Raw genomic sequence first — 13,135 nt, 5'->3', positions numbered from 1 at the left:
CCGTTTCTGGCAAATTTAACTCATTATTAATAAAATAAGCATCATTGTTTATTGTTTTTGAATAAACAAACTTACCGAGTGATCTATTTCGCAGACATTTGGGAAAATTGGGTGGTTATTAGGCGCGCGGCAGAGTTGGGTACATGTTTGATCTCATCACAGATTTCTACAATCAGAAATATTTTAATTTTAATTGATTTTATTATTTTTCAAAAGATTTTGCTTCATTGTTTTTCAAGTTAATTACAGACAAAAATTTCAACTTACGGCTCAATTATGGTCAGCTCCCACTAACGCAAAAACGAAGCCGATTTTTTACAATTTTTTTCCAGAGAAAGTCTAATGCTTATTATGGTTTTGACAAAGAGTTTTAGTAAACTTTAAGTGAGTTCTTGTGTTTTACCACCATTTGATAATCATTTTGAAGATTAATTCTAGTTTTCAAAAATCAGAGATCCAAATTGCTTCCTCAAGTGGTTTAATTGAACCTAAACAACGCATTCGGTTGTTATCTAATGTATCTTCTGACATTGAATATAATTGTTTTAGGGAAATTTCAGTAATATTTTAAATTTTGTCAATTTTTTATGACATTTCTGTCAATTGTTAGCTTGTTCTCTGGGATTACAGGTCAATTTTTTTCATATAATGCCCAAACTACTCTGTCTGGCGGTTTTTTTCCAAATAACAGCGACTTGGGTTTGTATTACTCGTTTTCATACAAAGTTTTGTGATTTTTGTGCATACTTACCCATTTTTGCTGTTATTTTGTTGTTTTTTTGTTGATTGTCAGATTACTTAAAAACTTTATCGGAAAAGGCGCTTAAACTGCGCAATTTAGAGTAAATTTTGCTTTTAGAACTTACGGTTTTATGGGCTGCGACTCCGTTCTGTTGCAGTTTTCTTAAATTTGCCCTGAATTTTTGTTTGTTTTTAGTTCTTGTATGCCATATACTGGTTAACAATTTTTCAAAAGCCACCTATAGATATATTGTTCAAGTCAATGACTAACATCGATATATCGCTAATGGTTTTAATGACTTTCACATTTCTTTCTTATTTAACGATTTTGTATCTTTTCGTAATATAGTTTCAATCTTGAGAGATCTCACTAGTTTTTTGTTGAACCAAACAACAATTTCTCTAGACGCTGAACGCTTTGACTGATGTCTTTAGGTCTTAGTCAATTTATTTCTGAAAAATTGGGTCAGTTTCAGATACTTTTGAATGTTTGGTGTTGTCTTTGTTGTCATTTTGAGATGTTCTTTTTTATTACAAGACTTTTTGATGTTTGATGGAGACCGAAGTGAAGATTCAGATTTCTCGAGTTAATCTTTTAAATTTAATGGCTTCAAAACTGTGATTTCTTAAAGTTGTTTGAGAAACATTTTAGTTCTGCTTGACTTATTGTTAATTCATAGTCCAATGCCTTAATCTCAATTATAACAGGCGCACCGAATTTTTTGTAACGTTGCAAATTAAACTGTCTATTCTTTAGTTCAAGGCATGTGTTTGTTATTAATTATGGAAACATTTGCTTTTTTTAAAAAAAAACAATTGATTTTTGAGCTTTGCCAATCTTATTTCTGCTAATTTGTAGCTTAGTTTCCCTAAAGACAAGTCCAATGTCTAACAAACTACAATTGGTTCTGCATAACTGCTTTATTTTTCTCAAACTGTGTTTGTTCTTGGCACTACAAGTATTCATAAACTATTCGCGATTCTTTCATATATGTCCACTTTTTAGATTTGTTTTCTTATCAGAGTATCACCAAAACGGCCGGCTTTGTTTTCATTTGAAATAAACAATCAACAAAAGTTATTGTGCTTAGTGAACAGCTAAATGTTTAATTGGCTGGGAACCGTTTTCGTGCAAATTCTTGATTTTTTTTTTATTTTTGCCTGTATTTGTCGTTCTTTTGTTGTTGTATGACATATCCTGGATAATGAAAGACCTCAATCACTTTCTAGTGAGGTATAAAAGAATAAATGATTTCCATTGATACATAAAGTTTTTAATCAGTTTGATATTTTTGTCAAAAAAATGCAAACGTTTTTTTTAAACTCCGCCCTTTAGCTCTTCTCTTGTTGACATATTATCAGTCAAACTGAGGAAAAACATATCTTTTTCCTAGTGAAGTACATGTTTCTTTTTCACAAGCATAGGCTTCATCTGATGTCATTTTGATTTGGTAATTAGTTTTTTTAAAGAAGGGACGAGTTTTGATTGTAATTAATATTTGTAAATGTTTGATTTCTATCGCTGTCTTTTCTGGTAGTAACACTAAGGACAGGTCCTATCGGCCCTCTAAGGTATGTTTTTTGTTGATTTCTTTTATGGTTTCTTGAACGATATAGTTATTTTTTTAATCTCTTCCTCAATTGGTAGACAATTAAGTGAAAAATGAGGATGAGCGGCGTCAGAACATAATGTTCGAACGCACATAAACGAGCCTCCTTGTTTATAACTCTGTACTTACAGGATAAAATGGAAGGTTTCATCACAACCATTTTTTAAAGAGCAATAAATAGTATGTCCAGCTCAATTATGATCCATTTAAACATGCAGATTTCTAAGCGACAATAAAACAGACTGGCCGAGGAAATTTGTTCGAGAGAGTTGAAAACAGGCGTTAAGAAAAGCAAATTGACAACTTCAGTTTCTATAAAGTCATTGAAAAATTAGATTGACAGTATTAAGTACCTGCTTTATAGTTCATTGAAAAAATTTTGAGAGGCTTATTGCAATAACTTTGCATTTAAGAATAGAATCACGGAGCCATTACACGCATATTTTCCTATGTTTCTCTCTGAAAAAGTCTTGATAGTCTTGATTGAATTCCCCTTAATCTGAATATAATTGTATATTTCAATGTCTTGACCCCAAAACTAGTAAGTTGTAACTAAAATTATTAAAGAAGCTGGACACAAAAGAAATACCAGAACGAGCCTCTGAAACGTTTGTCCACAACACTTTCTACTTTGCATTTTTAGACATTTTGAGCCCAAATAGACACAAGCAAATTTAAAATTTTGATAACTGCAAAGCTACCAGAAAATCACCCATTGGAGGGCCTCGTTAACATTTTTCCTGAAAACACATTCTTAGACAATAAAGATATTTGTTCCGACCCCTCTTGAGGGGGAGGAACTATATACACAACTGGGTTTTTTTTTTGTTCAGTCAATTTTGGCCGATCGATATATTCATCGTAGAGAGTTGAGACTGGTATCATTAGAAGCATGTCCAGCGTAGAATTTGGAATTAAAAAGATTTTTTTGATTTTCGTTTCTTTCGGGAGTTATCGAGGTTTAAACTTTTGAGAAAATAGAGAGAATTCCGCAGATTTTATTCATTTTTTTTGGAATTTTGACAGACAAATTTTGCCAATTTTGCTAAAATTTGTTATAATTTTTTAAAGAAAGTCTTGTTGATTTTATTTTTAAGCACAAAAAATATTGTCGGCTATTTGTATTGAATTTCTTTGTCAAAAAATCTGGCTAAATATTTGAAAATCCAGACTTTTTCATCAAAAAACAGCACAAAATATGTTTCTTCAGTCCACTTTGATTAAATTTGCAGGAAGTGCACAACAAAACACAACTAACAGAATATTGTTAGATTCCGAAGGTGGCAATTTCTACTTCATTTTCCGTTGAGAGTGCTCTGTAATTAAAACTCTTCCGTTTTTTGCTAACTTTACTCGTTGATTATCAAAAACGCAGCATTTATTTTTTGATTTTTTAACTAACAAGATATCTATATCTATGACATTTAAAAATTTTAGGTGTTCTGAATGGCCAAACAGCATAAGCAGGGCTAGTTTTGGACCAATATTGGACTGTTACAATCCAAATGTATTTCGGATTTTAATCAGTCGGTCTTTTTTTTTAAAAAACTTTGATCACTTTTATGTTAATTAAATAATAGAACAATTCAAATCAAAGCCTACTAGTGATAGGTTCAATTGGCCTTCCAATTAGCTTCAAATTGACCTATCTAATTTGTTACTTGAAAGCTCATGGTCGTTTTGACTTTTAAAAAAATTTATTTTTAAATAAAAAATGGGTTGTTGAACTTTGCCTCCATTTTTTCTTACTTTGTCAACTTGTAGCTTAGGGTCAGCAATGAAAGAAAGCTTCTTGTTTCTAATGAAGTCAAATTCAATGTTTATTGAGGTTTTACGCCTTAAGTTATGGTTTTCTGGCTTTGATACTACTAGATTTTACATTTTTTTTAATTTTTAGCTTTTTGCCAATTTTTCATGTCTTCTATTTTTGTCGCATTATCACGTTAATGGCAGTTCATTCATATAACATATTATTGGCCTCCAAAATAAGGCCAAAATGAAAATATTAAACTCCTTAAAGATTTATATTACGGTTTTAAGGGCTTCGACACTACTTTCTCGAAGAATTTAATTGAACTTTTTAATCTTGTTTATAACTGTCATTTTAACTTTGTCTTTTTAGTTGTATGAAATATCCTTTACAAGGACCCCGTCTCATTGGCTTTCAGGGAAGAAAAGATGAGCCAATAATCTGATATTAGTAGATAGCTGGGGCTTTCATGACTTTGAAAACAATTGTTTTCCAAAATTTAAAAAAAAATTATTAATTTCGCAATTCGCTTCCTTTTGTTGTCTGTTTGTTACCTAGTCTCGTTAATTGCAGGCCAAGCAGGACATTATTGGCAAAAGAATTTGTCAAAAACGATATGTTTTTAAAGATTTCGTTTTGCCTTTACTGGCTTCGACACAGGTTTTTCACAAAAAAAAATATTTAATTTTTGATTTTTGTTATTTTTGACGTTCTTTTTATAGACATAAGACCCATTCTGGATATTGTTACTTACTCTTGCCTTTTTTTTCCTTTTTTGTCTAATTGTTAAATAGTTTCATTAATGAGAACTCACATAATACATTATCAGTGTTTGACGAAAGTGCAATCGAACATAATTTGGAGCCAAATTATGGCTTTACGGCTTCGAAAGTGTTTTCTGGCAAGTTTTATTTTTTTTTTGTTTGTTGTCTATTTGTTGTTCTTTTTGTAACAGCATAAAAATTTTAATACCGACAGCTGTTAATCCATTTCTATAGGAGCATTGGTAATGGTAAACCTATGGGATATTTCAGTTGAATTCTAATGGCTTTCATTACTCTGAAATTATTTGTTTTTTATTAATTATAAGCGAACTTTTCAACTTTACTGTTTTCGTTCTTTATTGTCTAGCTGTTACCAAGCCTTGTTATGGACTGGTCCCATATCTTTTCTGGCGAATTACAAGTTATTTTGTTTAGCTTCAGTTCTATCTGACTATATTATGACTTTGTTATTTAAAAATTTTTTTTTAAACGGGCATAAAATTTTTGATGTATTTAATGTTTGTTGTTGTTGTTGTTGTTGTTAGACTTTGCTGTTTGTTATGACTTGCTTTCTTAATATTGGCATATCTCAATAGTCTAATGCATCATTTTATTTTTTACTCCACTGAGTTATTTGCTTTGGTTATCACTCGTTGATTATCAAAAACGCAGCATTTATTTTTTGATTTTTTAACTAACAAGATATCTGTATCTATGACATTCAAAAATTTTAGGTGTTCTGAATGGCCAAAAAGCATAAGCAGGGCTAGTTTTGGACCAATATTGGTCTGTTACAATCCAAATGTATTTTGGATTTTAATCAGTCGGTCTTTTTTTAAAAAACTTTGATCTCTTTTATGTTAATTAAATAATAGAACAATTCAAATCAAAGCCTACTAGTGATAGGTTCAATTGGCCTTCCAATTAGCTTCAAATTGATGTATCTAATTTGTTACTTGAAAGCTTATGGTCGTTTTGACTTTTAAAAAATTTGATTTTTAAATTTGTTGAACTTTGCCTCTATTTTTTCTTACTTTGTCAACTTGTAGCTTAGGGTCAGCAATGAAAGAAAGCTTCTTGTTTCTAATGAAATCAAATTCAATGTTTATTGAGGTTTTCTGCCTTAAGTTATGGTTTTCTAGCTTTGATACTACTAGATTTTACATTTTTTTTAGTTTTTAGCTTTTTGCCAATTTTTCATGTCTTCTATTTTTGTCGCATTATCACGTTATTGGCAGTTCATTCATATAACATATTATTGGCCTCCAAAATAAGGCCAAAATGAAAATATTAAACTCCTTAAAGATTTATATTACGGTTTTAAGGGCTTCGACACTACTTTCTCGAAGAATTTAATTGAACTTTTTAATCTTGTTTATAACTGTCATTTTAACTTTGTCTTTTTAGTTGTATGAAATATCCTTTACAAGGACCCCGTCTCATTGGCTTTCAGGGAAGAAAAGATGAGCCAATAATCTGATATTAGTAGATAGCTGGGGCTTTCATGACTTTGAAAACAATTGTTTTCCAAAATTTAAAAAAAATACATTAATTTCGCAATTTGCCTGTTTGTTTCAATTAGCCTGTTTTGTTGTCTGTTTGTTACCTAGTCTCGTTAATTGCAGGCCAAGCAGGACATTATTGGCAAAAGAATTTGTCAAAAACGATATGTTTTTAAAGATTTCGTTTTGCCTTTACTGGCTTCGACACAGGTTTTTCACAAAAAAAATTATTTAATTTTTGATTTTTGTTATTTTTGACGTTCTTTTTATAGACATAAGACCCATTCTGGATATTGTTACTTACTTTTGCCTTTTTTTCCCTTTTTTGTTTTATTGTTAAACAGTTTAATTAATGAGAAATCACATAATACATTATCAGTGTTTGACGAAAGTGCAATCGAACATAATTTGGAGCCAAATTATGGCTTTACGGCTTCGAAAGTGTTTTCTGGCAAGTTTTATTTTTTTTGTTTGTTGTCTATTTGTTGTTCTTTTTGTAACAGCATAAAAAAATTAATACCGACAACTGTTAATCCATTTCTATAGGAGCATTGGTAATGGTAAACCTATGGGATATTTCAGTTGAATTCTAATGGCTTTCATTACTCTGAAATTATTTGTTTTTTATTAATTATAAGCGAACTTTTCAACTTTACTGTTTTCGTTCTATATTGTCTAGCTGTTACCAAGCCTTGTTATGGACTGGTCCCATATCTTTTCTGGCGAATTACAAGTTATTTTGTTTAGCTTCAGTTCTATCTGACTATATTATGACTTTGTTATTTAAAAAATTTTTTTTTAAAACGGGCATAAAATTTTTGATGTGTTTAGAGTTTGTTGTTGTTGTTGTTGTTGTTAGACTTTGCTGTTTGTTATGACTTGCTTTCTTAATATTGGCATATCTCAATAGTTTAATGCATCATTTTATTTTTTACTCCACTGAGTTATTTGCTTTGGAGACTATCTTTTCGTTCATACAAAAAATTTTTTAAACAATTTTTGGACTTTTCTATCTGTCCTTTATTTTCTGGAGAAATACGTAAAAAGTGTGGATCAGCGGGGTCGGATCCTTATGTGCAATCGCACATTACCGAGCCTACTTGTCTAGAAAGGTTTCAAAAACTGCAATTTTTTTCTCTTATTTTCAGTTGCAATATTCATGACGGGAGAATCCATGTCGATTCGTTTTGTAATTTAGAGATTTCAATCCTCAAGATGACCTGAAAAATGATTTTCTTTCAAAAGTCCGAGCTATCTCAGACACCCATCAATTATAATTTTTGATACTTTTTTCAGAAAACTGTTCAAAATTTTTTATCAATGTTTTTAACCTCTGATAGAGTAATCACGAATTTTGGTGCTGTGAGTATAATAACAAAAAAACTACCCAGACAGAATAAGAAGAAAACATTCGTATTGGTCTGAAAAAAAAAACAGAGGAAAAAACAAAAAATTTTAAGAAAAGTCTCAAAAAAATTAATCTAAAATATGAGTATGGTCTGGAAAATTGCTTTAAAAATAAATTTCCATTTGAAGAAAGAAGAGAACTTAGACTTCTGACTGTTGGTGTTCGAGATATTTGTATAAAATGGAAAATTATGGAGATTAGTGGCATAATGAAAAAAACGTCAAGGTACTCTGACAGCTTATCTAGTGTCCTATGACATGGCCACAAAAAATTTGACCTACTGAGCCCTGAAAATCAACAATTTAGGAGATAATTTTGAAGACGAAAAACAAATCAGAAAATTAGGAGAGAACTTGGATGACGATCAGTTTCTAAGAAAAGTACTTCACACCATAAGTATAATTCTCAAAAACATTTTCTGTGAATCGCATGTTTTGGGACTAGTGAGCTCAAAATACTCTAAAAGACCTTAATGCCCACTGGGCGCTAACTCTTTATCCCGTTTCTAGGACGAGACGTTTAATGAGTCAGACGAAAATTAGGTCCAACAAAAAATCGCAGAGAAATAACAGGATTAACATAAGTGCTACAAACGACCTGGAGCATTTAACATTTATTTCCCAAAAGAGTACTTGTGAAGTCATTCATGATAAAACATCTCTACTAAAATTCAGCGTTGATGAGGATAATAGAAGATGACATCTAGCCACATAGTAGCAGCTGATGTGCGGCATCAACTGAAGAGCTAAGGAAAGAGAGAGTGATATATATATATATATATATATATATATATATATATATATATATATGTATATATATGTATATATAGATATATATATATATATATATATATATATATATATATATATATAGAGAGAGAGAGAGAGAGAGAGTAAGATAAAATGTGAACAAAAAAAGAAAAGGAAAAAAATCCAACCGACACAGAGGGAGAGAGAGAGAGCTGCAATCATTTACTATGATGGGATTCGACTCTGTTTTGTAGCTTTGTTAGATCATATAGATCATAATTTAAATCATATAGAAAACTAAAAAGTGCAAAGTTTAAAACATTCCACATTTAGCATCGAAATACAATTGTTTGCTTCTGGAGTTTTGGTAATGTAACCCATCAGTAAGACTTCAAAATTTTCTTTGGCCAGTAATGATCAATAAACTCAGAAAAGGACAAACACATTCAAAAATTATAAAAACAACTAAAAATTGTAAAAAAAACTCTTGCTAAAATTTGTAATTTTGACATCTTTGGAACCATTCAATTGTCTCAAGAGACTATCCAGTATCCCTGTTTCAGAACTTAAATAGTTTCACTGTACAAAGATCAATAAACTTGGAACACGAGAACAATTTGAAAACAAAAATTAAATTTTATCAAAAAATTGCAAAAACTTATGTCATTAAAATATCTAAAACAATTCCAATAACTCTAGAAACTATAAGTCTGCTTTTTATCAAACCTTGGAGCTCCCTGGGCTCCTGATGCCAAAAAGAAGAAAAATTTGAAAAAGATCTGCCTAATTTTGTGATATTTAACATTTGACAAACATTCCATTACATATAGAAACTATGCAGTAACCTATTCGGAGGGGGTTCGTTGGCTCATGAGTCTGAAGAAACCTAAAAAATGACATTAAAAAATCAAATCACACGAAAGTAACCAAAAGTTTTAACAGAAAATTGCTAAAACTTATGATTTTAAAAGGCTGAAAACTATTCCATTGCAACAAAAAATTTTTATAAACTTATTATCAAAACCTAGATTCTGTTTTCTGACCCCGGAGGCTGAAAAATCTGAATAATGGCAATAAATGTAAAAGAATGCAAATTTGTCGAAAAATGCTAAAATTCGTTACATCTAGAAACTATGGAGTAACCCATTATCAATTCCTAGAGAAATTTCCTTGGCTATTGAGGCTGGAGAAACCTAAAAATTGACAAAATTTTCAAAAAACTTTAAAATATTGCTAAAACTTGTGATATTAAAAAATTGAAAACTATTTCATAGCCAAAACAAATGTATTTTCTGAAACTTACTATCAAATCCCTAAGGAAGATTTCTAGCCCTAGGGGATGGAAAAACTGGCATATTGACAAGAAATTCCAAAAAATTGAAAAAAATGGGAAGTTCTTTCAAAAAATGCTACAAAATCATATTGCTAAAATGATGAAAACCATTCCATTAACACAGCAAATTATGCAGTAAACTATTATTAAATCCTAGAGGAATTTCTTTGACACCTAGGTCTGAAAATAATCCAAAAATGACATACTTTTTCATAAAAACTTGAAAAAATTTTAAAAATTGGTAAAAATTGGCATGTTTTTGTTTGGAGTACCAAACCATATAGCTCTTAAATTAGTCATATCAATTTTAATCAGCTTTATCAACTTTATAATCTTTAATCAGCCTCCAGTTTAGACTGGTCCAACAAAAATTTCGAAAGATGACGAAATAACACGAAAAATTGCAACAATTTGGGCCCAAAAACTCCTTAAAACGACCTTTTAACCTTTACAGCTTTTCCAGTGGCCTCACCACGCTAGGCACAAGAAGGACCATTAAATCCAACTAAGGGACTCTAATGAAATTTAATACCAGTTGGGCGCTACCTGTTTATCCCGTTTAAAGACGAAAAGTCAAATGCGTCAGACAAAAAACTGGTCAGCGAAAAATCGCATAAAAGACGAACAAGACAAATATAATTGCTTAAAACCTCGTTTGAGAGCAATTGAAAACGTTAAAAACCTGGTCACCTGGTCCATTGATTTGAATGAGGTTCCGGTATATGAAATGGTTGATTATAGTAGCAACTCCCTCAACTTATTTGACGCCCCATGAGTCTCAAACCTTTAATTTCTTGTCCATTTCTTTAAAATGAGCACAAAAATTAATCCGTATACAATAATTGTTTTGGTTCAATCATATCCTGATGGACATTAAAAGTCATTCAACTTCTTCTCGATATAGTTAGAATAAAAATTGGCACAGAAAATTTATTCGGAGGAGGTTCCTTGGTTCATAGCCAAAACTAATTCATCGCCAAAACTAGTTCATAGCAAAAACTAGTTCATAGCCAAAAACTAATTCAAAGCCAAAAATATTTTTCAGTAACTTATTATCAAACACCTAACCAAATTTTCTAGTTCCAGAAGTTGGAAAAACTGGCATAATGACAATAAATTTCAAAAAAATGAAAAATCAAATGCGAAGTTCTTTCAAAAATGCTACAAAATCATGATGTTAAAATGTTGAAAATCATCAATACTCAAATTAAAAAGCGATCACAAGAAACCTAAATTTGATCAATCAAAGCTTCAAAAATATTACAACTGAATTAAAGATGCTAACCTGTGAAACGTATATTTGTAGAATGATATAAGAAAATAGATTTCCTTTTTATTGTTTTTTCCCGAATTTTTCCCAATTTATTTTACTTCCTTACACTGAAAAGCACCCCACCTCAAAGTTGTGAAATACAGTCTTTTGTTCACGTCAGCCGATAGTCCCCGGATTATAAAAACGAAAACCACTACGCACAGCTAATTAGGGATTTATTTTGTTATGTCACAAAAGAATGAACAGTTAATTAGAAATTTTTCTCTTGTTTTTCGGCATCTAAAACCGGTCCTACTTTATCCTGGGAATTTGTAACAAGGAAAACGATTGAGAAAAAGTTGAGCTGTCAGTGTAGTTAGTTATTAGAAGAATTTTGTTTCTAAATGTCAATAGCTTTAGATTTATTAAGCATGGAAATTTTGTCAATTTGGTAGTTAATGTGCCTCTGGAGTGGCTTGAAAACACTGACAACCTTTTTTTTTTAAAAAAATGTCGTCTTTGATTACTAACAAAAATTTTAAAAAGAAAAAAAATTGACACTGAACGCATACAAAGGCTTGAAGATCTGAAATTTAAAGCTTTATTTGAAGTTTAGACATAAATTTTAATTTTTAAAATTTTTTTGATCTTTTTACTTTTTCTCATGTGCACTTCTTATGGACTTTCGCTCATCTCCTGTATATTTATTGTACCATTTTTTTCAATTCCGGCCTATCCGGGATGTATTGTTTAGATTTCGAGTCTTGAAAAACTGACTTCAATTCTTATCCTAAAGCTGCAAGAAAAATGGATAAATCGTTTTTCTTCAGTAGCTTACTTAAAGAGGTCTTACACAGAAAACACAGACATAAGATTAAAAAGGTGGCAAAAATCAAAATGTCACAGACATTTTTAACACAAAACCATGAGCCATGGACTGAAATCTTTCAATAGGTTCATTTTGCCTCCATTGGAAGCCACTGGAAGCCACTGTTACTATTCAGATTATATCATTTGACTGCAAAGAGAACTACAAACATAAGCAAAAATAAAAAAAAACATTTGAAATAAATTTTGCTAGAAAGCGGTGCCGATAATATTCCCAAAACCATAATCAATTCACTAAGAATATTACATACGTTTAATTGCGCCATCTTTGAATTGTTCCTGCTTGATTTGTAACCTGCCACAAGTGTAAAAAAATGACATGACGGAAATAACCTCAAAAATGGGCAAATGTTAAAACAAAAAAGTTGGAAACTCTAATCAAAATTTAGAAAATTTCTTAAAACATAAAAACTGAGTGACGACAGAAGTTTAATTCACTAGAAAGAGAATGCAACTTCTCAGCTGAAATTAAGCTGAAATTAAACAAGTTGACCGAACAAAGATAAAAATGTTGCAAATGCTCAAAGATCCAGTTTTTTTAATGCAATATTTTTGAAAGATCAGATAATCCAAGTAATTCAAAAACAATGAGCTGTCAACTAAAATACTAAATGGATCAACTTTTAGCTCAATTGGACGCCAATGGAACCTGTCGTCAGTGGGAATATGTCATATAATTATATAATAACAGCAAAGAAAGAACTCAAAATTTCAATAACACCTTTATGTAAATTTAGTGTTGAAGCCTTAAAAATCTTGTGTTAATTGAGCCTCATTTGTACCAAAAATAGCCAGCTGAGCCCAAAAATAGCCATTTGTACCAAAAATAGCCAGCTTTTTGGGTCAGAACAAAAAAGGTATGCAATATTAAAACACTTGAAGAGTAGAAGTACTTTTCGGGAAAAGATTGAGAAAAACGAACATCTGAACCAACCACGTAATCTAAAAAAATAAACATAAAACATTACCTGCTTCCTAATTTAATGAAATTTTTTGGCAAGACTCTTAAACATGCGTTACTTCTATAGGTAAATTGATTCTAATTAACTTTATCGTCGGCATTTCTTTTGTAATCATTCGAATTTTTTAATTTTAAAAATTTGAATGCATATCGAATTAAATTCGAGTGAACTCATTT

The 13,135-nt window shown here is 30.7% G+C and overlaps 1 protein-coding gene across 2 annotated transcripts in view; it reads right to left on the bottom strand.

Annotated features, from left to right (window-relative positions):
* LOC142348305 (uncharacterized) overlaps positions 1–11,253 on the bottom strand; it is a 28,731-nt gene extending 17,478 nt beyond the window's left edge. Inside the window, exon 1 of one of the 2 annotated variants that reach the window (XR_012760720.1) lies at positions 11,143–11,253. Coding sequence is in view for 1 of the 2 variants with exons in the window: in XM_075399604.1 (XP_075255719.1) it covers positions 2,481–2,511 (31 nt within the window). In the remaining variant the exon portion in view is untranslated. Of the gene's footprint in view, positions 1–2,480; positions 2,567–11,142 lie in introns of those variants that run through there. The other variant, XM_075399604.1, reaches the window with a different exon arrangement.
* Positions 11,254–13,135: the final 1,882 nt, after the last annotated feature.

Source organism: Convolutriloba macropyga, chromosome 10 (genome assembly GCF_964194025.1).
Source record: "Convolutriloba macropyga chromosome 10, txConMacr16.3, whole genome shotgun sequence".
Taxonomy (NCBI): Eukaryota; Metazoa; Xenacoelomorpha; order Acoela; family Convolutidae; genus Convolutriloba; species Convolutriloba macropyga.
The sequence above is the reverse complement of the archived record's forward strand: the minus strand, read 5'-3'. Positions and strand labels throughout refer to the sequence as shown.